Raw genomic sequence first — 27,591 nt, 5'->3', positions numbered from 1 at the left:
AACATATACATAGATGAGTATAAGCAACATTTATATAGAAGGTAAGTACTGAGTAATTTCAGGAGAAGGAAAAAAGCACTAATAATTGGGAGATCAAGAAAGACTTGTTGTAGGAAATGGGTAGTACATGATCTGTGTGCTTTTTTATAACATTTATTTTTTAAGTTTTATTTTTTTAAATCCTGACCATAAGATGAGCATTTCTGTATATGTATTTGAATAGTAGAAAAAGATTGTGCCTGAAACTACTAATATCTGTTACATACATCTTGTTTTCTTTTTAAGTATATAATAAATTCAACATATAACTTTACATTTGTGTTGCTTTTCTGTCATTCCTTCTGGCCTTCTCTTCTTTTCTGTGCTTTAAAAACAATTTTTATTGACCCTCCTTTTCTTTTTTCTTTTTCTGGCAACCCTATCCCTAGCCCCCTTTGACTGTGTCTGAAAATGTATCTTATTCTGTATCTTGAATCTGTTAACTCTCAGTCAGGAGGTGGGTAGAGTGTGCTTCATCATTAGCCTTCTGGAATCCTGATTAGTCATTGGATTGGTCAGAGTTCTTTATTTAGTCTTTTACAATTTTTTTATAGTGTTGTATAAATTGTCTCCTGGTTTTGCTTCTATCACACTACATTGACTCATTATTCCTTTTTTTTTTTTGGAGGATATTTGGGGTTAAGTGACTTGCCCAAGGTTGTTAAATGTTAAGTGTCTGAGGCCGGATTTGAAGTCAGGTTCTCCTGACTCCAGGGCTAGTGCTCTGTTTACTAAGCCACTTAGCTGCCCCTCAACTTATTATTCTTTCCAGGTATTTTTGAAACCGTTCCTTCATTTTTTTTTGTTAAAGCAATCGGGGTTAAGTAACTTGCTCAAGGTTACACGGCCATTTATTTATGTGTGGGTGGTGAGTATCTGAGGCCAGAACTGATCCCAGGTCTCCCGACGACGCTGGGGTCAGCGCTCTTACTCACTGAGCCACCTGGCCGCCCCTAAGTAATTGGGGTTAATTAAGTAACTTGCTCAAGGTTACACAGCCAGTTATTTTGTGTGGGTGTTAAGTATCTGAGGCTGGAGCTGGCCAGGGCCAGCGCTCTCTTACTCATTGTGCCACCTGGCTACCCTGTTCCTTCATTTTTTATAGCTTAGTGATATTCCATTGCATTTCATATTCCATAATTTGTTTACCCATTACCCAGTTGATGGGCAATCCCTAGCTTCTAGTTCATTGCTATAACAAAAAGACTGAGCTGTTCTTTGAAGGAAGTAAGGAATTCTACCAGGAAGAGGTGAAAAACTATATTTCTTAGATTGTAGCCATTTTAGAGCCAATTTAGAAACATTACTGGTTTAATTCAGTATGTATATAGTAAGTAGCATTTGAATATGATTTAAAATATTTTTGTATTCACTTCAGTGTTATTTATTTTCTTAGTGAAATGCTCTGACTTCTATTGTTCAACTTTTCTAATATTAAACTAAATTTTATTTTCAAAGATTGGCCTTCTTTCTTTCTTCCTTCCCTGATTGAGTGTGTGCGTGTGCAAACATTTGTAGTCAAACAAATTTTTGCATTGGCCATGTGTAAACAAAAGGTCTCATTCTGCACACTTAGTCCATTATGTCTCTGTCAAGAGGTGGTCAGCAAACATCATCATGAATCCTTAGGAATTGTGGTTGGTCAGTTTCCTTTATTTTCTTTTTTTAAAAAAAATTTGTTTTAATCAGCCAAGATCTGCCTTTTTACTTCCTCCCTCCTACCCCAGCACCTTTGAGAACACAAGAAAAACAAATGCCATTACAGACATACAGTCAGTCAAAACAAATTCCTGCATTGGTCATGTCCTAAAAATACTTATTTCATTCTGCATTTTGATTCTTTCACCTCTCTTATCAAGAAGTGGGTATCATGTTTCACAATTAGTTCCCTGGAATCCTGGTTGTTCATTTACACTGATAAGAGTTCAGCACATTAATTATTCCATCACATTTATGTACTATAATATGTTCATTCCTTAGTTTGTGGGTACCCCCTCAGATTCCCATTCTTTGCCACTTCAAAAAGAGCTAGAAATATATTTGTTTTTCCTTATATTTTGATTTGTTTAGGATTAATTCTTTCTTTAATTTATCCTCCCTCTGATTCCCTCCTCTACGCTCCCCCTTTTCCTTCCTATAACTCTATTGAGTGAAATGTATTTCAGTACCCACATGTTGTATGTGTGCGTGTTTTTTCTTCTTTTGACCAGTTTATATGAGAGTGAAGTTCAAATGTCTGCTGCTACCCCTCCCCCCCACTCCCTACTCCTTGTTAGCATAGATGTCTACTTATGCACCCTGATTTTATGAGCTAATTTTCCTTAATCTTTTCTCTTCCCTCCCATGCATTCCTCTTTCCCTCTCTTTCCATTATTTATTAAAATCATCAAGACATAACAGGACCATTCCCAGACCTTGTCTTATGGGACTCTCTCTAAGATGAACCCTGATGAGGATAGGAGTTGGAGGGTATTTGTCATTGCTCCATATTTGAATGTAAACAATTTATCCTTGTTTAGTTCTTTATCATTGTTCATTTGTGTTTACCTTTTTGTGTTTCTCTTCTCATTTGTATTTGAACTTCAAAGTTTCTCTGTAGTTCTAGTGAGGAATACTTGAAAATCCTCTATTTCAATAAGGTCTGTTTTTTTTTTTTCTTGTACCATTGTACTGAATTTTGCTGGATAATTTATTCTTGACTGTATAACCCCATATTCTTTGCTTCTGCAGTCTTATATTTCAAGTTCTCTGTTACTTTATAGTGATGGCTGTGAAGCATGTATGATCCTGACTGTGGTTCTTCGGTACTTGAATTCTTTCTTCCTCTCTTCTTGCACAATTTTTTCTTTGACCTGGAAGCTCTGGATTTTGATTATGATGTTCCTTTTAGGAGGTAATGAGTGAATTTTTTCCTTTTTCCACTTTGCCCTCTGGTTCTAAGATTTTGGCAATTTTCTTTTATGACATCTTGAAATATGTTATCTAGGCTCTTTTTCTGGTCATGATGTTCAAATAGTCCAATGATTCTTAAATTTTTTTCTTTCTGTTTTCCAGGGCACTCGTTTTTGTGATGAGATTCTTTACGTTTTCATCTTTTTTTTTTCAGCCTTTTGACTTTGCTTTAATATTTCTTATTGCGTCATGGAGTTATTTGTTTCTGTTTGGCCCATTCTTATATTCAGGGACTTTGTTCCTTGGACAAGGTTTTGTTCCTCTTGTGCCAAGCTGTTAATTCCCTTTTTCTTTCTTTCTTTTATAGCTCTCATTTCTTTACTAATTTATTCCATAGGTGTTCTCATTCCATTTATAAAAAAAATTACAACTTTTTAAAAATTCTTGCTTCATCTCTTCTAAGAATTCTAGTTGAATTTGTGGCCAACCTGTTTTTTTCTCTGAGTTATTGTTTGTTATATGTTTTGGGGTAGTTCTCGTTGTCTGTGTTTGTGTCTTGAGCATTCCTGCCACCCGTTCATTATTGGGGAGTTTTTATTTGTTCGTTTTTCAGTTATACTTCCTGACTTTGGACTTGGTGTTAGACCTGGTCTCTTTGGACTGGAGGGAAATTCTGGGCTGGTCCTATAGCTGTTTTCTTGGAGTATTGAGTGTTTTGTTAATTCAGGATTCTAAGAATAGTTCAGGGACCTGCAAGCTTTCATTGTTCACAAAGTGGTATGATCTAGGTCAAAATCTGATTGCTACCCTCTTAGTGTGAGTTTGTCAAGTTAAACCAATTATTTGCTAAGGGAGGGCAGGATTTTAGTTTATTTAATTTGATCAGTAATTTTTTGAAAATTTTTTGCCAAGTAGTATGCTAATTTTTTATGTAACAAAGTTAAATCAGTGGGGAATGCAATTTATCTTATTAAAAGTGTGTTAAATTAGGAAAACGTTTTACAATTAGCAAGTCACATTTTCTAAAATGGTTACTTATAATGCTACATTTTAGGTTTTGGAGACTACTGCTCAATTTTTTCCTAATTTTTAATGAATTTGTTATACTAGTTTAACTAAACCCATATTATTTATATGAGGAGATATTTGCAAATTATGTAACAAAGTAAAATTGGTTATATTGTAGAATCTAAGTACCTACTTGATGTGTTCACATTAGGTACCTTCATAAATATTTCTCTGTACTAAGAGAGGAATGTAACTGACCAGAAGATTCAGATGCTATCTAGAACAAATTTTGTATTTGTTTGAAATTCAAGTATAATTTTTCAACTTAACTTGCTTTCTTAGATGCCGACCTTTACATTTCCAGCCATCAAAATCTCATAAGAAAGTTTTGAAGAAAATGTTCAAGTTTTTGTCTAAAGGAGAGTTTTCCAGAGGGAATAATGAAGGTAAGATTGAATGTAGTTCTAAACAAGTATTTTTTAAAAACCCAACAAAACTATAATTTTATTTATCCTTCTTAAGGATATATAGGTGATCTTAGCTATCTGAGTGATAGGTGAAAAAAGATGTAATTATTCTTTTTATACTGAAGCACAAATAAATATTTTTTTTTGCCTCATGTTTGTGAGAAACAGTGTCAGAATTCCTTGCTTCCATGTAGTGGCCTTTCCTTTGGACCTGTTATTTCTCATATTCTTCTAAAATAATAGTAGCCAGACTAACTTTTCACATAAGATCCTCCAAAATCTACAGATTCACTGGGTTTATTTTCCCTACACAGTTTTGGTTTATTTTTATTTGTGTAAGCATGATTAATGTTATGATTTCCATGGGAAAAAAAATGGAAGCTCTAAACAATGGATTTACAAATGAACCTTTTGTAATGCTTCCTATTTATAAACTGATCATTGCCTGCTTATGTAATGGTCAGAATGATGGGTTGGGAGAAAGGAACCCTGGTTTCAACTTGAATTCTTCAGTTAGCTTTGTAATTTTGGAGAAGTCAGTTAACTTTTTTGAGACTAGTTTCCCCATTTATAAAACAAAGGAGATTGGATTAAGTAATCTTTAATTTTCCTTCAAATTCTAACATTTTATAATTCAATTTTTTTGTTTTTGTCTTTTTGGAGGGGGGAAGGCAGGGCAGTTGGGGTTAAGTGACTTGCCCAAGGTCACACAGCTAATAAGTGTTGTCAAGTGTCTGAGGCCAGATTTGAGCTCAGGTCCTTCTGACTCCAGTACTGGTGCTTGATTCACTGTGCTACCCTAGCTGCCCCTTATAATTCAATTTAAAAAAAAATCTGAATTTAGAAACTCATTATTTTGAGTGGACTTAGTAATTAGTTTGTGTATGATATATTCATGTGATAAAAAATACTTTTCATTCTAAATTTGGATATCTAAAGTATTGTGTTACTCACTGCATTTTTTTTCTCCCAATTTGTAGAAGAGCCCATGGATTCTCAAATGGATGATGGTGCTGTGGATGATTTTGTTCTAAAAAGCAAGTTGGACATCCAGCCTGACCATAGACCCCTCAGTGAAGATTGTAAAGAAGTCATAGAGAGTGAAGTGAAGGAGAAAGAAGAAAACTTGGAAGCTAAGGAAACTAAAGAATTAAATCAGTCACATGCTAAAAAAGAGAAACTGGGGTTTGGTGAGCCATCAGGTTCTGCCAAAGTTCTTCCTTCAGCTCCCAAGCCAGGTACTGAAGATTGGGTTCATGCCGTGTTGAAAGAATGTTTTTCTCTTTGCTGTGGTCACTGGGCATTGAACAACAACTTAAGCTAGTAGTTTGCCAGCATTCTTTTGTATACAATAAAACCTTGATATGTTGCATCTCATCAGTATATAGATTTGATATATTGTTAGTCAGAATATTTCTCCTCATTCCTTGTTTTGAATAAAAGCCAGAAACAACACTTTCTCTTGAGGAACCATTTGGTAATCATAAATTAAGCAATGATTAATTACTTTTACATACCAGCTACTGCTTGGGCAACCCCACTTCAGTTCTCAGGATCAAGGCTCAGATGATAACAGTAACCTGTTTTGTTTCCCTGCTTCTATTTTGTCTCCTGTCCAGTCTGTCTTCCAGAAGTTGCCACAGTAATTTTCCTAAGAGTCTGACTATGCCCTTTACCCCTTTACCTCTTAGGATAAAATTTAAATCCCTAAGCTTGGCATTCCTAGTCTAAATTCTAGACTGCCTTTCTGAACACTTCATGTTCATGCATTCTAGATTCCCACCAAACCAGTCTCCTTGCCATCACCTACACTTCCATCTCTCATTTCCATGCCTTTGCATAGATGGTTGTATATCTTTGGAATGCACTCCCTTCTTAACTCTCCCTGTTGCAATCCTTCACTTTCTTCAGGGTTCATATCAGGAGCCATTTTTCATGAGGAGTCTTTCCTGATCCCACTAGTTGTTATGTGTGTGCACAGTATGATGTAAGCTCTCCGAGGTTTCTTAATATGTCTAGAACTTAATAGGGTGTTTTGTGTATAATAAGTACTTTATAAATGCTTGATAAATGGATTTGAACTGTGGAACTGCAGATTTGTGAGAAAATTGTGAGCTGTTATCTCCTCGGCCAAGTGGCCCTGTCTTGTTCTTCATTCCATAGTAGCTGTGTGGGAGTTGATGTTTGAGGGCCAGGGAAGAAGAAAGATTCTAGTCCATAGCAGTAGGTCCCAGCAGTAGAAGGCAAGCAGATAGCACAATTTTTGAGAAATAGTAAAGGGCTGACTAGGGAGCTTGCTGACCAGAAAGTGTCCTCTAGTGTTTATTCTTTCAAGTGGCTTTTTTCCTTTCATATCTCCTTCTTTTATCTCCTTCCCCATTTGTACCTCAGTCACATATGTCTTGCTATTTGTCCCTGCCTGAATCCATGGAACTATCACTCTGGGATAACTACCTAGAATTTAATGAGGAAGGGATGAGAAATTTCTTTTTATACCAAATGAATGGGAGGTGGGATTTGTTTCTTTTGTTCCGTTGAAGCCTTCAGTCTTTTCTTCTAGAAACGTTATTAACACATAGATAACACTAATGTAGGCTTTATAATACCCTTTGAGATTTGAGTTATCTTCTTTTTCCTTATGTAGATTACAATACTTCTGTGCCTTAGAAAACCACTACTTTGATTTATTGTGGCAGAAAAAAATTATTACTTTGTGGCTAATTTTTTGGTGTTGATCCTTTCTGAAGTTAGGCTAGTGCTCAAACAAGAGAGATATATTTGACCTAGAAGCCTTCCAGTTAGGTAGTGCTCTCTATAGGCATAGTCCATGATTAGGGGGACAACTTAAATCTCTCTCTCTTTCTTCTTATATGTGTATACACACATGTGTGTATGTACACATACACATACATGCATGCATTCATGAAGACATACATACACACATACACACACAGAGCAAGAGTGCAAAAGAAGCTTTTTTGATTTGGTCCAAAACTTATTTGTCATGTAAATTGTTTCTGTTACAAAATGCTTTCTGAGATCCATATATATGGCCATTTTACAAATACTTTAAAAAACCAAACACAATCCAGTGTTTAAATTTAGATGGGTTATATGCCAAAAATTTAGATTATTCTTTTTTTTTTTTTTTTTTGCTTTTTGGAGGGCAATTGGGGTTAAGTTACTTGCCCAAGGTTACACGGCTAGTTTTTGTTAAGTGGCTGAGGTCAGATTTGAACTCAGGTCCTCCTGACTCCAGGGCTGGTGCTCTATTCACTGTGCCACCTAGCTTCCCCCCAAAATTTAGACTATTCTAAGGTGATGTAACCATGAGTTCAGTTTTGCCCCCAAATTCTTGATTGAGATGTTTAGGATATAAGCACATGTTTCCCAAGATAATGTTTCTATAAGAATTTGGGTAAACAGATGACCAGTAGATAGTGCTTTCCGAATTAGTTCAAACTAAAGGGAGTAGATTACATAAAATTTCAATTTCATAGTTTCTTATATTTTTAGTAACATAATTTGGTATGTTAGATAAAAATAAGTCATATGAAATTTTTAGTCATGTTCTTAGCTTTTCATTTCTAATTTCAAAGTTGTATATTAGAACTTCAAAAAAATTTTCATTTTAATGTCTGCCCCAGAATTTGATTTGTAAAACTTTCATAGCACTGAAATTGAAGTATTTAATTTGTATTTCTTTTATTAGTAGTTTAGAAGCATTTTCTGAATAATTTTTTTCTAATTATATTTATATTTCGTATAGTTACTACTTTCTCATGGGTTCAAAGCTGTTTTAAAATGTGAAAATCTTTAATTTTTCTTTGAAAAGTTCAATATCTCCCTTTTAGCAGACAGATAAATTTTCTAGGGTGGTCAGTTGATCAACGTAATCTAGACCCACATAAATTGGGACTAGACTTTGAAGTTGTTCTTGACTAGACCTACTTTGTTTTTGACTGAGAACCCAGACAAGATGACTTCACCTTGGGGGAGCTGGACTGTGAGGTGGGCACATTATTCCCTATTTATGAAGAAATAGGTCCAGGGAGGTTGAATAACTTGAACTCGGTTTCCACAGTAGTAGTAAAGACCTGACGTGGGGTTTGAATCACTACATCCTTCTGACTCCTAAGTTCTGAATTATATATGCCATCGTGTTGGCATGTGTTGGCATATATCTTCATAGTGAATTTTAGTGATGAAGATAGGAGTACAGCAAAATGGCAACCTACTGGTACTATACAAGTACATTTACTGTACTATACTGTACTATACTATACATTTCAGTTTGTCAGTAGCACTCTGACTTTGGGATAACTTGGAGGATTATTGTGTTTTTGAAAAACATTTTTTACCTAGAGAAAAATCTTAACATATACCTTGGTCATTTTAGGCAAAGGGGCTGATTTGAGTAAGCCTCCGTGTCGAAAAGCGAAGGATATACGGAAAGAAAGGAAAAGGCAGAAACTCATTCTTAAGAGTCAAACAGACAAGCTTGAAGGTTTCCAAATTCAACATGAACCACAACCTTTGCCCCCAGAAAAACCTAAATTAAATCAGCCTAAATCCATTGAAGATTTCATTTTTGACACCTTACCTGAGGATGCTGCACATCAATTAGAGGTATTCTGTCACGTAATGATTTTTCATTCACAGTTTTATCTTTCAGTTAAAATTAGAAAATTTTAACTATGTTGTTTGAATAAGGAAATAAATGATATGAGCTAGTATGGCATAGATCTTAAATTTTCCAAATTTAAAAGTGCAATTTCTATTTTGGAATGTTATTTATTTATTTATTTGTTTTTGAAGAACTTTAACAACTTAGAGCTTTAGGTTAAGTACCCTTTCAGAGAGAAATAGCTATAAAAATAAAATGTTTCACAGTAGAGGGCGCTCTGACTCTGGTATAACAAGGGTTCCATTTAAAAATCAAAGACAGAATAATAAACAATATTAAAACTGGATTTATTAAAATTGGATTTGTATTACGAATTTGAATTAGGGTGTGGTGGGTGTGTGTGTGTGTGTGTGTATTACACATAATTCCTAGAATTTTCATACTGAATCAGACAGTGTTCATTTGTAGTACCAAGGAATTTTTCCTCAGAAGGTTAGGAATATGCTCTAAAATATGCTTTTAAATAAAGGTAATTTCTACTATTATGAGTCCATTAAGTAAGTCTTTCTTGAACCTAATACATAATAGACATTTAATATATCCATTTCTGGTTCTATTATTTTTTTCTCATCTAGTTTACTTTCTGTTTTCATATTACTTTAACAAAGTAATATTTTTGACCATATATATGCAGTAGAGTGTATAGCCAAAGTTACTCCCCTCAAAAATAATAACCCCTCTAACAGTAACATTTATAGCTTTTTAACATCTCATTTAATCCTTACAATAGAGGTACTTTTGAAGGCTCAGTTTAGGACAGTTAATGACTTGCCTAGGATCACAGAATTACTAAATGTCTGAGCCAGGATTGGATCCTAGGTATTGGATTACAGGGCTCTATCTACAACATGATGAAAAACAGTAACAACAAAAATAAATTAAAAGAAAACAACTTTTCCTCCTCCTCTAGTCAAAAGACTTAGAAGTCATACACATCCCTCCCTGCTCCCCTCAATCTGAACTTGCAGTCATAAGTATTCTGATTGAGGCTCCTCTTCCCCAAGATTTAATTTGAGATATGTAAAGTCCATTTTGGGTTTATATAGACTAAATTCAATTTGGAGACATCTTTCAAAATTTCTCTTTGACTCATAACCCCTACTGGGTATCTCACCTGGTAACATCAGCATATGGCTGATGTCTGCATCTGTATTTAAAAAAAAAAAGGCCCTCAGCTTCCACATAAATACTCAAGCTAACAATATATATAATTTAAGACAGGTTTTATTTCACCTGATAGAAAACAAAAAACGCACAGGACCCTCTTATTTTATCCCAGATAGTTAAAAGACAGTTTTTTTTGCTTCTCTGATTAGTGCCAACTTTTCTGAGAACTATGCCTTTCTCCAGGCTTAAGATATTACCTTAGGGTTGAGTCTCCCCTCACAAAAAGAAAGTAATTGGGAAGTGGTAAAGAGTAGGTCTCTTTTTATTTGGTGAGCTGTCCAGTTTCTAATACCACCTAATACTTAGGAGTCTCCTGAATTGGGGAAGGAATTGGGCTTACTAGAGAATCAGTCTCTTGTCATAGATTTGAACAGTTCTTATAATGTACCGTGGTAGTAGAAGGCAGGGTCTAGGTTTGTTCTTCTGTAGTGTACCCTTTGCTCATGTGTGGCTACAGCTACTACTTGAGCCATGAATGCAGTGTTGTTCAGAAACTCTGACTCTTTCTCAAGAAGATTGGTTAGCCCTTGAATCATCACTATTCTAGATGCTCTGGGTCAGTGTGGTTCTTTCTGTCCTGGCGTTACATGGTTCCCTGGAGCAACTGCAGGGGTCACACAGGCCTTTTAAAAAAGAACAACAAAATAATAAAACCCCAATATTTTATTGATACCCTTTTCTTTCTTTTTTTTTACATCATTGTCACTTCTCAGTGAAACTTCCCCCTTGTAAAAGTCAAGTGAAACGAAACAGTTCATTTGAATATAAAGCTGCACCTCATTCTGCACTTGTAATTGGCTTTCCAAGAAGGAACCAGAGTGTGGGAGTATAAGATTGACTTTTATTTATTTTTTTGGTTCCCACCACATTTCTGTATCTTTTCTCTTTTAAAAGCCAAGTCTGATATGACTTGGGAGTATACTAGCTTTGAATTACCCATCCCCAAAAAGTCTTGTATCATTCATGTTATATATTTATTTGTGACTCAGATCATTCATCCTAATGTATGTTCAGTGGGTCAGAAAACCAAATCCTATCAAGGAAATATCATCAGATATCCAGATGTATAGTCCATGGGAAATTGATAACCCTGTATAGGGAGACATTTTTAACAAAAATGTCATCCTCCAGCTTTGTCACACTTGGCCAGGTTTCTGTTTACACCTTCTACATTATAATTTAAGAATAAAAATGAAACATTTAAAAAGAAAGTATTGTAGAATAGTTACCAAATTCATCAAAACTTTTATCTCTTGGCAGACATTGGTAGTTTGTTAGGCATATGCTACTCAGTTATTTTAGTAGAAAATATCCCTGAGTAGGCTTCTAAATATTTTGATAATTGTTTTCAAGTACCCACTTTAAAGAAGAACATTTTTTGATAATTAGATACTACTTAAATTTTTCATACGTTTTGAATGGTTCAACTGAATTGATAGCTTCTTTTCTTTTTCTTTTGCCTTTTTTGGAGGGCAATTGGGGTTAAGTAACTTGCCCAAGGTTACACGGCTAGATTTTTTTTGTGTGTGTGTGTGCTAAGTGTATGAGGCTGGAACCGTACTCAGGTCCGCCTGGCTCCTGGCCAGCGCTTTACTCACTGTGCCACCTACCCACCCCGATAGCTTATTTTCTGAGTTTATAGTGATTCCTAAAAGTGGAATACTGATCTTTTTCTTATCAGGAGTGAGTGTCTGATAGTGGAATATGATGGATTTTTTGTTCACTAAGTGTCAGTCTTTGTATCTAAAGGAATTACTTTTCACAAAATGCCCAAGACTTTGACTTTTTCTCTTTATTATATTTTTATTTTCCTTCTTTTCACCTGAATACATATCTCATTTATATTTTTTAATAGAAAGGATCAAAGGATCATAGATCTAAAAGTGGAAGGGACCTCAAAAAGTTTTTGTGGTCCAACTCCCTCATTTTACAGATGTGGAAACTGAGGCTGATGGTAGTGACTTAACCAAAGTCACATAGATAGTAAGCATCAGAGGTGGAGATCCTCTCAGGACCTGGAGAACCCAAAGAATCTTAATCTGTGGTCCATTGGAGTTCATGGATAGATATCAGTGAATGTTTGAAGTTGAGTTGGGGAAAAACTACATCTTTATGTCAGTAAAGTTGATTTCTTTTATATTCCTGTGTATTTTATTTTATTTTACACATTTAAAAAGATTCCAACAAGGGGTCTGAGGACTCTACCACGAGGGGGATCCACAATACACAAAAAATTAAGAACCATTGGTCCAGAGCCAGTTTTCTTTTTCTTTAAAAAAAATTACAGTAGTTTATATCTTAGTTTTAAATATAAGGATGGTAGATACTTTTTGACAAAGTGCTTAAAAGTATAAAATGTACTTCATGACCTAGAGAGGTCTCTATGTACTTTAAAGGCTAATATTTGTGTGTCCTTGTGAAAAGCACTGTTGTGGTGTAATTTGTAATAATGTGGGAGGCAGCATGGCGTGGAGCCCTGTAGGGGTCTGGGCTTTACATCCTGGGTTAGTATCTTACTGACTTTGGGGGCTTGGGTAAGTCACAGCACTTCTATGAACCTCAGTTTTTGCATCTATAAAATAAAAGGGTTGGAATGGATAATCTTTAGCATCCTTTGCATGTTAGGCATTAGAGTTCATATTATTTAAATTATGTACATTTGTATGTACATAAAGTAGTCCCCTAAGAAACTTTCTGAGGGTATAATGTTGTAGAAGCAAAATCCAAAATTAATATACACATCAGCAGTTCTTATTTATTATAGGTAAGAATGTGGCATTTTAAAAGTTTTTCCCCTTCCTCAAAATTATTTTAAAATTGTTGTCTGAATATCAGTTTTCAGTGTATGATTTTCTGATAAAGCAAACTGATAAGAAATTGTTGGTCCTTTCTGGAATTTTATGTTATAGAAAGAATATTTTAGCCAAATCATATTAAAATCTTTTTTTCATTTGTTTTCTAAGGTAACTCTAGGATATATTTCATTGATACCCAAACATCAAAATTGAAAGCCACCCACAATTTCAGTCATCTTTAGAAATGTAATAGTTTGGTTAAATAAGCATATATAACTTCAGAACTAGCAAGTAGAACTTGAGAGTGCCTCCTATAATGCATGTGGCTCTTCTGTTGACAGAAATAATAGATTTAAAAGTTTTATTAATTGATTTAGCTTAATTGTTTTATTAAATGATTCAGTTTTAATGTTATCAATAAGCTTTATAGTTATGTGCCTATTTTAAAATTTAAAAAATTTCTTTCAGTTGTTTTCAGGTATGAGTAATTATTACTTATTTGTTTTATTAATGAGAATTGTTTTTCAACTCCTTCTGAAGGTGAGGGTGGTGAGATCATCCCCACCAAGTTCCCAGTTCAAAGCCACATTTCAGGAGTCTTACCAGGTCTATAAACGTTACCAGATGGTTATTCACCAGGACCCACCTGATAAACCAACTGTAAGCCAGGTCAGAAGGCCAAGTATAATTTTTATGTTCAATTTGGACTTTCCCCTACACTTAATGTCATTGCATGAATTGTGGGTTAGAGAATGAAGTTTAATTTTATGGTACATATTGCTCATATTCTGTTTGAAGCAAATCTTCAAAGAAATACAAATAGCTAACTGATGGACATTCTGGAAGTGTGAATTTCATTAGATAGCAATGATATAACCTCAAAATGCTATGTACCACACAAAGTAGATAATTTTACTTTACACAAGGTTAGTGTTGAGATACATCCAAATTGTAGTTAATGATAAATCTTTGTAGGTACTGTATTTTATACTCAGAAAATTATCTTAGACTTCCAGTACACATCTCCATAGTATGCATGTATTTCATACAACCCTGTAAACATTTTGTATCCATACTTTAAAATAAACAGCATAAGCAGTGTAGATCTGCCAAATTATTTTGGTGATGGTGCCATCTGTGAAAACATGAATGAAACTAGAAAAATAAAATAGATTATTAAAAGCCATAGTATTCTGACCACTTAATAATTTGGGTAATCAAATAATTTTAAAGATCCCTAAGATAAAATTAATGCTTCTGGAGGGAGAATAAAGTAGAAGCTGAGTATGTTACCATTATCCTAAGCAGGTAATAATTATTGAATGTTGTCTGTAAACAGAACTATAATAAGTGGGTAGAAACAAATAATAGATAGAACCTTGACCCTTAAAGAGATTTAAAACTAGGGTTAGTTTCAGAAAATTAGCCCTTTAGGCTTTATGCCATTTAACTCTTAGTAGGGCTTATTCTATTTTAGGTAAGATTCCAATGCTGAGCTTTGGAAGTGGAGTTGAGGAGATCTTACACTAGCCTTGCCTTCAGAAGCATATCATCAGAGAGAAATTTCATTATAATATACCTGTATTTTCCTTGCTCTGAAGGTGAGGTTAGTACCTGTTTCCTTTGAGGACCCAGAGTTCAAGTCGTCCTTCCGCCAGTCACTCTCTTTATATGCCAAGTATCAAATGGCCATACACAAGGATACAGAAGCTGAGTGTGGGGAAGCTGAGGTACTGTTTGTTACATGTTCTTGCCTCTTTTGATGATTTATTTTGGTCTTTAAACTGCTAGGATGCCATAATAAAGAACAGTTAAAGCTATGCTATATCTGCAACAAGCCCAGGAAGCAAAATGTGTAATGGATAATGTGCATCAGATGACTGCCTGTCTTGCTGCCTCTCTTGACTAACTGCCAGAATTAGGGCAGATAACATAAAGCTCCCAGTGACAGCTGTTTGTTTAGAAAGGGGATCTGACAGCCTTCTGGGAGCAGTGTGGTATAGAGGAAAGAGTGCTACATGTGGGGCCAAGCAGACCTGCACAGACTCCTGACCTGGCTCCCCCATCAGTTTGTGGTGGTGCACACATCATTTAATTGCTCTGAATATGTTTCCTCATCTTTCCAGTGGGGACGATTATACTACCCCAAAGAGTTCTTGTGAGGAAAGCATTTGGGAAACCTTGAAGTGCTAAATAAATGTCAACTAGGTCACTGAGTTGTTTTAGGGACAAATAAATTTATTTATGCAGAGCACATGGAATTCCTCAGGAGGAAAAGATCTGAGCATTGTCAGGTTATGTTGCTATTCACTTATGAGCTGTGTAACTGGTCAAGTTACTTAATCTTTCTCAGATTCAGTTTTCTCATCTATAAAATGAGAATCATAATAACACCTACCTCACAGGGTTGTTGTGAGGATCAAAGGGACTTGTTCATTAACAATGCTTTGTTATTCATGGATTTGACAATATGTGAAAAGGATGTAGGTAGGTTTAATGTATTTTTGTGTCCCCTTACTGTTATAAGATCCAGATCTTGCTTATTTTGGATTACATTCTCTGACAATACTGCAACTACACACAAGACTTTGTTCTTGGGTATGGTAAGGATTAACCTGCACTTAAAGCATTTATGGTTACTCTTCAGTCCTTGTTATTTTGCTCTTCATTCTTTCCAGTATTGGAAATTTACATAGAAAAATGTGCAAGTAGGAGTGAGGAGAAGAAGCAGTTTGTGCCTTAGCTGTTGAAAAAGCTAACATGCCTTTAAAACCCAAACTAATCTGCATTATGACATTGATTGCTCACAACTGATGAAAAAAATCTATCAGTTAGGAAAGAAGACTTTAAAAGGAGCCAGGATGACAAGCAGGTGTCTTCACATTTATGTTGGTTTAAACTACTTCATTATTTGAGTGAATATGGTGCTTTTTCACAAAAAATGCAAATGTCTTTCATTTAGGCTGTTTTTATTTTCTCTCTGAATCATATTTTCTACATGATTCTCTCTGAATCATATTTTCTACATCATTACTTTGTGTGGTGCTTTTTAGTGTGTTGTCCTTTATTTTCATTTCCTTCATAAAGAGAAGTTGAATTATAACCTGTGGGAACATCATTCTTGCCTTATACTGTATAAATACTAATTACACCTTGTGTTGTAGCAATAGTATAATTTTCCGTAGAATGACGATGTATACAAATATATGCTTTAGTATTTAGTGTTGCTTAATATGAGTATTCATTCACATTATTTAATGTTAGGGGCTCTTTTAAAGTAGTACAATTTATTTATTTATTTTTTACCTCTGAACCCTCAAGTTTAAGGGAATTGAAACATTACAAATTGAAAAAGTTTGTTTCAAAGTAGGATGTTTCTTGGGTTACATCTTTTGAGCTGTCTCTTGATATTATGCAAGTTGGCAAGCTTTCCATGTGCAAGGAAATAAATTTTTGCTTCCATTAAGAGATCTTGTTTAGCTGGAAGCTGCCCTAGAAAAGCTCTCCATAGAATTGGGCAGTGGACCAGATGAAGACCACCTGCTTTTTTGGACCTTCAAAATACTCCACTCAGCAAAACCTGGTTATCCAACTATTTATATGCATTTCTTTCTCTGTGGAACTGGTTGCTAAAAAGAAGCTGACAGGGATCTTAACTGTTTTTCTTTGTGGTCTACCTTCTGGAGCTTTTATTTAAGGAATCTAATTCAAGTCACAGAATACAAAAAATGATTTGTGAACACATTTAAGTATGCTAGTAACTTGTATTATTGTCTTGTGCCTAATGTCACTAATTAAATAGCTGGTTCCCGAATTTATATTCTCCGAAGAAATTGTAGATTCTCTCAGAAAGGAATTGAGTTCAAACGTTTTCTGCTTTTTAACTTCATGAGATTATTTATCTCATTTATTAACATTCGTGAGATTATTTATCTCATGAATGATGCCTCAAGGGCAGTGTGGAATATACTTTAGAGGACTATTTATTCAATAGAATAAGATCATTTAATGATGAATAATTTGTTTTTCTATTGACTTTTTAAACATTTAAGGTTAGGAACATTCAGTGTCTTAGGTTGACTTTAGGCACAAAATCTACTTTACTTCTGTTGGTAACTGTGTAATCATATTAAGATCCAGAAAAGTAGGTTACTTGTTCAGCTGTTAGTCAAGAGAATAAATAAATATAAGTTGTCTGACTCATATACTAAAATAACAAAAATCAAGTCATATTAGTAATACTTCTGAAAAGCTGCTCCCACTGGAAGATTCTCAGGTAGTGGAAGACTTGCTATATATTTTGAAAATACTAGTGTTCAGTGTTATTTTTAGTTATTTATAGCAAGGTGACTACAAGAAAATATTAAAAAAATGAAAATATGTACAAAGTAATTTGCATTTGAATTCCTTTTAAGACACTGCAATATGTAATATGTAATTAAAATATGTAGCTAAGGAGACAGCTGCTGCAGTAGAACGCTACTTTTGGAGTTAGGGAACCTGGGTTTTAACCTTGGCTCTGCTACTTGTATAATCTTGTCAGTTAATCTCTCCAGGCCTTATTTTCATTGCCTGTAATTTGAGAAGATGGACAAGGTATCCTCTGAGGTCTCTTCTAGCTCTAAAGCTTTGATGAGGGAATCTCCAGCTGCCTGCTGAACATCTTCACTTGGATATCCGTTGACACTTTAGATTCGTATTGTTCCATATTGAATTTCATCTCTTGATGGCAATAATTATTCTCCCTGTCACCTTTTCCTCATTAGCCTCTTACCACCTCTTTCAGCAAGTTGTCGATTAATTAATTATTTCCTTAACATCTCTTGTATTTGTTCTCCTAGTTCCACTCTTAATTCTGCCACCAGACTGCCCTCTTAGTTTTTTCATTGGGCTCCCTCTGTACTATCTCTCCCACCGATACTTTCTTCACTCACTGAGTTGCCAAAAAATAAGATTGATGAGGCCTCGGTAGTCACCATGTTACTTGCTTAAAGCACTTCAGTAGCGAACTCTTGCCTCAAAAATAAAAGTCATGCATTCCATTTTTTTGTCTAGAATTAACCTTTTCAGCTTTATTCTTATTATATCCTTTCACATTCAATCTGTGTTCTGGCTTGAGCAGACTACTGTTTCTTTAGCCATTTCAGGGACTCATAAATTAGAACTAGAAATGGCCTTGGAGGTGAAGTTAAAGTCTTATTTTACAGATGAGGAAAATGAAGCCTAAAGAGGTTATGACTTGGCCAAGGTCACATAGACACTTAGTGGCAGGCTTTGGATATAAGCACATGGCTTTCCACAGTACCGTGACCCTTCTATGACCTTGAATCTGTTTGGAGTCTCTACCCCATACCTGGAATGATAGCTCTACTCATCTCTGCCTTTTAGAGACCTGTTCTTTACAAGGTTTACCCGAAGTGGTGCACCTCCCTCCCCTCCACTACTTCTTCTCCTGAGCTAAGGGCTCTTGTACTCAAATATTCCTGGAGTACTTTGCTTAGGCCCTCCTGTTTCCTCCATCACTTACTACCTTAGATTATGCTGATTTTTATGCTTGTAATCCATCACTTCATCTCCTCTCCCATATAAGTTCCTTGAGGTCAAGGATTGTGTTGTTTCTGTTTTTTATTTCCCAGCACTGAGCACAGAAACCTGTACATAGTTATGTGTTTAATAAAAGTTTGTTTAAATTGGACATAATTAATTGTACAATTAAAGAATAATTATTTACAAATATTTTGTGGAGAAATAATACATTTTCCAGAAAGCTTGAGATTGATAAGTACATTTACTAAGAGGAATATTTGTAAATTAGTAGGAGAAGACATCTCCAACAGGATGAGGATGAAGCTATAAGCTAATTTGATGGTTTTCTTCAAGTGAGTGTCTGAGGGCCATTTTCTGAAAGGTATGTGTTAGCCTATAAAAGTGGTTTCCAACCTGTGGACGATAGACCCCTGGGAAGCTAGAGTATCATCTCAGAATGTCAGTGAAGCCATATATGAATCTATAAGTAAGCAAACACACCTGAATATGTACTGTGTTTCCCCGATAATAAGACCTATCCCGAAAATAAGCCCTCCCCTTACTGTGTAAGATTCCTCTAAAATAAGCCCTCCCCCGAAAATAAGCCCTATTGAGATTGCTACTGTAGTGAAGGTGATTCCCTGCCCTACACGCTACATTACGGTACCCTCTGTATGCACCGCCCCCCCCCCCCCGTGAAACGTACGCCGCGCTCCGAGCTGCATCCAATCAGAGCTGCAGCAGTGAATGCGTCATCCTGTTCTTTATTGAATTCATTATTGAATAAAGGTACATTTTTTGGTTCACATTTACCTGTTTATTAAAATTGCTGTCAATGTTCATTAAAATAAGCCCTCCCCTGAAAATAAGCCCTCTGGTGTTTTTCTGTCCAAAAAACTAATAAGACAGTGTCTTATTATCGGGGAAACACGGTATATTGCTGGTTTTCAGATAATGTAGATGCTGCTGTGATTGCTAAAATACAAATTCATTTAAAAGCAAGATAGACTTCATATCAGCTTTTTGTCACTGTACTTTCTTAGTCAACATATACTAGTACTCTGACATCCTGTAGTGGGTAGTCTAAGAAACTTTCTTCACATTAAAAAGATGGGTCTGTATACTTGAAAAAGTTATGAACCACTTATCTATAGGAGGCCCTTAAAATGGTCTTTTAGAAGAAGCATTGGATAAAGAATAAAGACTTCTGGGGTTCTAGACCCAGTTCTGCTACTATGATATGTTTTTAAGCAAGGTATTGTACTTTCTGGGACTTAGTTTTCTCATCCATAAGATAGAGAATTTGGATTAGATTATTTCCCTAGCTTTGGCACTAATTCTATAATGCTTTGATCTTGCATGTTTACAAAGATAGTACTAACTATATGAAGGACTGGAGAGAGAACACCTAGTACAGTCTTTTGCATGCAGTAGGTGCCTCATAAATATTTGAGACATAAATGAATAAACAAATTGATAACTGTTTTGTTGATAATTGTTTTAAGAAACAACCAGTAAGAAAATCATTTTATAGCAAGTGGAAAAGTATTCAGGAGGAAAAATGCTGTTCCCTAAAGTTATGATAGAAAATGAGAAGGAAAAATCAAATGATGGCGAAAGAAGTTGAGTTGTTAATGCAATAGTAAAAGCTGTCTTTAATTTCCTGAATGTGAATACTGAGATTTTATCAATAGTGAGTAAAGTATATTTTAAGTGTAAAGCTCCTATGATATGAGTAATCTTGTTATGATTACCATTTGTCTTTAACATTTGTATTTTAAATTTGTTTTTTCTACTTATATTTGAGAAGCATCAGATTTTATGATATCCTAGTAATAACTTGATAATTGAGTAGTACTAGCCATTGATAGAGTCTTAACTACTAAACTTCTGTTTGTTTTGTGGCGTGGCAATTCATTTTATATGTAAAATAGTTTGAAAGGAATTACTTTTAGGATTTTTAAAGAAGTACCCAAGTAGATGATTTGCTACATAAATGATGCCTAATTATGTTATACTTAATATAATATATAAATATGCTTCCAGAATAAAAATCTTGCCTATTGAAATAGGCAATATTTATGTATATATGTGTGCATATATACATATATCTATATCTGTGGCTGTGTATTAGGGTACTGTATTTCACCTAGAGCAGAGTGATTGAAATATATTTTTTTAAAGATTTCTCTGAAAGTTTATTTTCATAGGTTTCTGTAAGTATAAATATGGAAGAAAACAATAGCTATTGCTTACACAGTATGATAAATATGTTCATCCTAGGTTATACCTATATTGAAATACTTTCAATATTTCACTGGATGCTTTATCTCATAAGTCTGGGTATTCCCTCTGTCAATGCCAGATGTACCTTATCCATGCCTTTGTAAGTCTTCTCCATTGTCTTCTTCCAGTAAGGTTCTGTTTAATGGTACCATAATTCTCTTAGACTCCTGGAGTTGTAACCTTGGAATTGTCCTCTATTCCTCACTCTTAACTTCCTCATTTATCCAGTCAGTTGCTAGGTCTTGATATTTTTACCTTGTCCATGCCTCTCTAATTCAATCCCTTCTTTCTGCTCAGACAGTCATTCCCCTAGGTCAGGCCATCAACTCCTCTGGTGATGCAGTACATTATTGCATTGGTCTCCTTGACTTGATTCTCTTTCCGCTTCAGTGTATACTCCACCCTTTTTCCAAAGAAGTTCTCCTTCATAGGTGCAGGTCTGACCATGTTACTTCCCTAGTCACTCTGGTGGTTCAGTATTTCACCTAGGGGGAAAAAAATAAACTTGTCTGCTTAGCTTTTAAAACCCTTCACCCTCTTTCTCAGTCTTTCTTTCCAGCCTCATTAGATACTACTTCCTCTCCTGCCTGCTGCTGTTCAGCCAAACTGACCTTTCTTCTGGGCTTCCACTCATGATGTTCTCTCTCCTGTCTCTATTTGCACTGACTGGAAGTTCCCACTCCTGGCATTAACTCCTGTACTACCTCCTCTGGGAAGTCTTTCATGATGTCCTTCAACTTCTAGTGTCCTTTCTCCCAAACTTGTTTTTATTGACCTATTTGGTTTGTATTTATTCTTTATAGACTTATAACAGTCCGTCAGTCAACAAACAAATACTATGTGGACAGGAACTGTGCTAGTACGAGTGACAAAAAGAAAACAGTCTCTCCCCTTAAAGAGCTTACATGCTAGTGAGGAAGACAACACACATATTCGTCAGCACATAAAAGGTGAACACAGAGCAGAGGAAAGCTAGCCTTAGAGTCCAAGGCCCTAGGAGGTGGGGGGACTTGCAAAGGCCTCTCTTATAGAAGGAAGCATTTAAGCTGAGTCTTAGCGGGTCTTATGATGTTAATTCTCTTTCCTTCTTTATCAGTCAGCAAACATTTATTGAGTACCTACCATGTGCCAGGTGCTGGGGATATAGAGAAAGGCAAAAGACAGCCCCTACTCTCAAAGAACTCCCAGACTAATGAAGGAGATAGCATGAAAACAACTAACTATGTATACATACACATAGATGTGTGTATATAAATTACATATATATATGTCACATGTGTAAATTGGAAATAATAAATGACACTAGAATTAAGGGGCATTCTGGAAAAACTTTTGGAAGGTGAGATTTTAGTTGGAATTTGAAAGAAGTTAGTGAATCCAAGAGGCAGAGAGGAAAGAAAGCATTCTAGGCACAGGGGACAGCAAGTAAAAATTTTGAAACATGGGAGATGGAACGCAAGATAGCTACTGTCACTGGGTCACAAAGTGTGGAGAGGGGACAGAATGAAGATGGGGATTAGGTGTAAGAAGACTGAAAGGGTGGGGTGGGAGAAGGCAGGTTATGAATGCCAAACAGGATCTACATTTGATCCTGGAGGTTATAAGGAGTTACTAGAGTTTTTTGAGTAGGAGGATGACTTGGTCAGACTTGTTCTTTTTTATTATTTGTTTATTTTTTAGTTTTCAATATTCATTTCCACAAGATTTTGAGTTACAGATTTTCTCCCCATCTTTCCCCTATCCCGTACCCCAAAATAGCGAGCCTACCGAATACCCCACCCCCAATCTGCTCTAACTTTCTACTAGGGCAAGATGAATTTCTGTACCCAATACCTGTATATCTTATTTCCCAGTTAGCATGTAAAAAAAATTTTTTTTAACATTTGTTTTTAAAACTTTGATTTCCAGATTCTTTCCCTTCTTCCCTCCTCACTCACCCCCACTGGGAAGATAAGCAATTCAATATAGGTTGTACATGTGTAGTTACGCAAAATGTTTCCATAGTAGATATATTGGGAAAGACTATATTTCCCTCCATCCTATACCGCCCTCCACTTATTCTATTTTCTATTTTGACCCAGTCCCTTTTCAAAAGTGTGTGCTTCTAACTACCCTCTCTCTCAATCTGCCCTCTCTTCTATCACCCCCCCCCCCCATCCCCTTTCCCCCTGCTTTCCTGTAGGGTAAGATACCGAATTGAATGTGTATGTTATTCCCTCCTTAAGCCAAATTACAATGAGAGTGCAGTTGACTCATTCCCTTTCACTTTCTTGTTCTTCCCAGGAACTCTATTGTAACAGTTTTCTCTTTACATTTATAGAAATAATTTATCCTATTCTCTCCCTTTCTCCTTCTCTCATTATATTCCTCTCTTACCTCTTAATTTTATTTTTTAGATATCATCCCTTCCTATTCAACTGATCCTGTGCCCTCTGTCTATGTATACATGTATACACATACACATATATGTATGCATACATACACTCTCCTATATATACATATATGTATACATATATACATATATGTGTGTGTATATGCACATACATATATTCCCTTCAACTATCCTCATACTGAGAAAAGTCTCATGAATTACAATTACTGTTTTTCTGTGTAGGAATGTAAATAGTTCAACTTTAATAAGTTCCTTATGATTTCTTTTTCCTGTTTACCTTCCCATGCTTCTCTTCCTTCTTATATTTGAAAGTCAAATTTTCTCTTCAGCTCTGCTTTTTTCATCAAGAATACTTGAAAGTCCTCTATTTCATTGAATGGCCACATTTTTTTCCTGAAGAATTATACCCAGTTTGCTGGGCATATGCTTCTTGGTTTTAATCCTAACTCCTTTAACTTCTGGAATATCATATTCTAAACCTTTCTATCCCTTAATGTAGAAGCTGCTAGGTCTTGTGTTATCCTGATTGTGTTTCCACAATACTCAGATTGTTTCTTCCTGATAGTTTGTAATATTTTCTCCTTGATCTGGGAACTCTAGAATTTGGCTCTGATATTCCTAGGAGTTTTCTTTCAGCGATCTTTTTCAAGAGGCAGTCTGTGAATTCTTTCAATTTCTATTTTGCCCTCTGGTTCTAGAATATCAGGGCAATTTTCCTTGAGAATTTCTTGAAGGATGATTTCTAGGCTCCCTTTTTGATCATGGCTTTCAGGTAGTCCAATAATTTTTAAATTCTCTCTCCTGGATCTATTTTCCAGGTCAGTGGCTTTTCCAATGAGATATTTCCCATTGCCTTCTATTTTTTCATTTGTTTGGATCTGTTTTATAGTACCTTGTTTCTCATAAAGTCATTAGCTTCCATTTCCTTTAATCTAATTTTCAAGGAATTATTCTCTTCAGTGAGTTTTTGAAATTCCTTTTCCATCTGGCCAATTTGACTTTTTAAGGCATTCTTCTCCTCATTGGCTTTTTGGGCCTCTTTTGCCATTTGAGTTAGTCTATTTTTAAGGTGTTATTTTCTTCAGTATTTTTTGGGGCCTCCTTTAGCAGGCTGTTGACTCACTTTTCATGATTTTCTTGCATCATTCTCATTTCTCTTCCCAATTTTTCCTCTACTTCTCTTACTTGATTTTCAAAATCCTTCTTGAGTTCCTCCATGGCCTGTAACCAATTCACATTTTTCTTGGAAGCTTTTGATGCAGAAGTTTTGACTTTGTTGACTTCTTCTGGTTCCATGTTTTGATCCTTTTTGTCCTCAAAAAAGGTCTGAGTGCTTCCTCTGCTTGCTCATCTTGCCACCCAACTACTTGACTTTTGAGCTCTTTCCCATAGTAGAACTCTGCTTCCAGAGTAGAGAGAGCTTTGTCCCAAATCGCTGAGATTTTCACAGGTGTTGTCAGAGGTCTGAGGAGGGTCCCCTCTCTACAGCCACCACAAACTCTGGCATACTGGCATTTCTCATCCTGGGACCACCACCCAAGACAGCAACCCAGATCCAAGCAGGTCAAGCAAGAGCAATTATCCTCTGAATTGTCACTTGGTCCCCCCATGATCTGCAGGTCAGGAGCTCCAGAGGCAGCCTCTGTACTTCTACCACCTCTCCCCCTGGGGGCAAGGGCTGGACCATACTCTTCTGTCACCTGGTTCCAACAGAGTTCCCTACTGACCTTTTACTTTCTCTTTGGTATTTATGGGTTGAGAAGTCTGGAAACTGCCACAGCTGCCGGTGATTCACTCTTCTGAAGTCTGCTCTTCCTGGTCTGGGCCACTGGTTGGGGTCTCCCTGGGTCTGGGCCCATGTGGCTCACGTAGGACTGCACTTGGCTCCCAGCCTGGTGTGATAGACCCTTCTTGTTGGCCATCGAGGCTGCCTTCTGTGGGAGATTTGTTTTTCTTTCCACTTTGTGGGTTCTGTAATTCTAAAATTTGTTTTAGTCATATTTTACAGGTATTGGAGGTGGTTGGTGTGGGAGTTCATGCAATTTCCTGCTTCTACTTTGCCATCTTGGCTCCACCCCCCCCCCCCCCCCAACTTGTTCTTTAGAAAGATCACTTTGACAGCTGAGTGAAGTATCTACTGGAGTGGGGAGAAACTTGTGGCAGACCATTGACATAGTCTAGGCATGAGGTGATGAAGGCCAGCACTAGAGTGGTGGCAGTTTCAGAGGAGATAAGGGAGTATTTATGTGATGTTATAAAGGTAACAGAAAAGATAAAACAATTAATATGTAAGATTTTTACTTAATAGCATAAAAACTTTTGTTTTCAGTAAAAATGATAGTTTATTAAATGCTACATGAATGAATATACTTCATTATTTTTTAAAAATCCCTGTGTATGTCTGGTGGGATAGTGATGACTTTTATTTTTTTTATTTTTTATTAAGCAATCAGGGTTAAGTAACTTGCTCAAGGTTACACGGCCAGTTGTTTCTGGGTGTGGTGCTGAGTGTCTGAGCCCGGGATTCGATCTCCAGGTAGTCCCAACACTGGAGCCGGTGCTCTTACTCGCTGAGCCACCTGGCCGCCCCTGATAGTGATGACTTTTAAATAATAATTGTTAGTAATTAATCAATTTAGTCAGTGTAGCTAGCTGAACTGGTGAAAATTTTTTTCATACTTTTCTATTGAAAGACACACAATACCAAAACCAAGTAATATATCATCATAATTAGTCAACATACTATATTTCCTCCAGAAGTAATGTTTTCCTGTGTAGATATTCACCATATACAATGCAAAAACCAAGAAGAGTGAATTGTCTATGATTTTGAATCATCAGAAAGTTTTTGATATAAATTCATTCCTTTTTTCTTAATTCTGGATGGTATCATACCTTAATTTCCTATTTGTGTTTGGTTTATTTTAATTGTGTTTTTTAAGAGTGTTACTGATAGCAAGAAGGACACTTTGTCTGGACCATCAAATACAGGAATGTATGATTAGCATAAGTTAGTTCCAAGCTGTAAAGAGTTTTAAAACCCAAATAGAGTAAGTTATATTTGATACTAGAGTTAATAGAGAGCACTGGAGTTCATTGAATGCTGGGCTGACAAGGTCAGACCTTTAATGGAGTAAAATGCCTTGGATAGATGTGGGGGAGAATGAATGGGAAAAAGGAGAAAGTTGAGGCAGGGAGACCAATTTGAAGATAATTGCAATTGTTCAGGCAAGAAAGTGATAAAGAAATGGGTAGTGACTCCATGAATGGAGAGAACGGTAGGTATGAGAAATACTTTGGAGGTAGTAACTATATTATAGTACTTACTGCTCAGGACCAGTAGTGAGCATCAAATGGGATTGTGTAAATGTTTTCTTACTCTTAGAGTCTTATATAAATGTCTCAGACATTTATATAAATGACTCAGAGATTAAATGATTTTCCTAAGGTCCTTACCTGGGTAGTTGGAGAGCTAGGGCTAGAACCTTTATTTTTTCTGTTTTTTAAAAATTACAATTAGCTATAGAGATGAATCTCATTACCAGTAATATGGTCTGCCATTTCCATCACAAAGACACTTGTATAATATACTTGTCTGCATTGCCAAATTTGATAATCTTTTCTTAGTCCTTGTCTTTCATGCATATATGCTGGTTTTGATACTGTAAGCTATACTCTCCAGGAATCTTTCTCTTTTCTAGAATTTTGTGACAGTGCTTTCTTTTGGTTTTCCTCTCTGCCTGCTCGTTTTTCTCCTTCTCTGGTCCCATCATCATATATATCCACTAACTATAGATTCTGTCCTAGGCTCTCTAAACCTGTATTCTCTAACTTTGTACTCTCATCAGGCCCCGTGATGTGGTTGTCATCTCTATGCAGATGACCCACCTATCTCTGCATCTAGCCCTGATCTTTCCCCTAAGTTTTGGTCCCATATCATTAATTGTCTTGAACATTGCATGCTGGATGGCCCAGAGACATCTCAAACTCAGTATGTTTAAAACAAATAATTCTTTTTCCCCCTGTGCCCTGCCCTCTACCAAAGTTCCCTATTTCTATTGAATTTTGTATCCTTCCAGTTACTGTTTCACAACTTTCTCATTTTCCTGGACTCCTCCCTCTCCCTCAGTCCACATGTGTTTTCAGTTGCCAAATGCTGATGTTTCTATCTTCACATCCTCTCTTTACATTTATCCCTTCTCCTTTATTGAATAGTTATCATCAGAATTCAGGCCTTTATCGCCTCTCTCCTAGATGAGTTGGAGTGGTTTCCTGATTGGTCTTTCTGCCTCAAGTCTCCCCCATGCCAGTACATCCCCCACAGTTCTGCCA

At 35.9% G+C, this 27,591-nt stretch overlaps 1 protein-coding gene across 14 annotated transcripts in view; it reads left to right on the top strand.

Annotated features, from left to right (window-relative positions):
- Positions 1–27,591, top strand: part of ATE1 (arginyltransferase 1) — a 227,633-nt gene that overhangs the window by 15,283 nt on the left and 184,759 nt on the right. For 9 of the 14 annotated variants that reach the window (XM_069099112.1, XM_069099123.1, XM_069099113.1 and 6 more), the window contains exons 4-8: positions 4,282–4,385; positions 5,387–5,644; positions 8,806–9,035; positions 13,596–13,724; positions 14,657–14,785. In XM_069099112.1, the coding sequence (XP_068955213.1) occupies positions 4,282–4,385; positions 5,387–5,644; positions 8,806–9,035; positions 13,596–13,724; positions 14,657–14,785 (850 nt within the window). The remainder of the gene's footprint in view (positions 1–4,281; positions 4,386–5,386; positions 5,645–8,805; positions 9,036–13,595; positions 13,725–14,656; positions 14,786–27,591) is intronic. The other 5 variants (XM_069099120.1, XM_069099124.1, XM_069099118.1 and 2 more) reach the window with 2 other exon arrangements.

The sequence above is a fragment of the Petaurus breviceps genome, unplaced genomic scaffold (genome assembly GCF_028583685.1).
Source record: "Petaurus breviceps papuanus isolate PSGF00001 unplaced genomic scaffold, PetGlider_PUasm1.0 37, whole genome shotgun sequence".
Lineage (NCBI taxonomy): Eukaryota > Metazoa > Chordata > Mammalia > Diprotodontia > Petauridae > Petaurus > Petaurus breviceps.
Note: the sequence above shows the minus strand (reverse complement) of the source record. Positions and strands in the feature narration are given on the sequence as shown.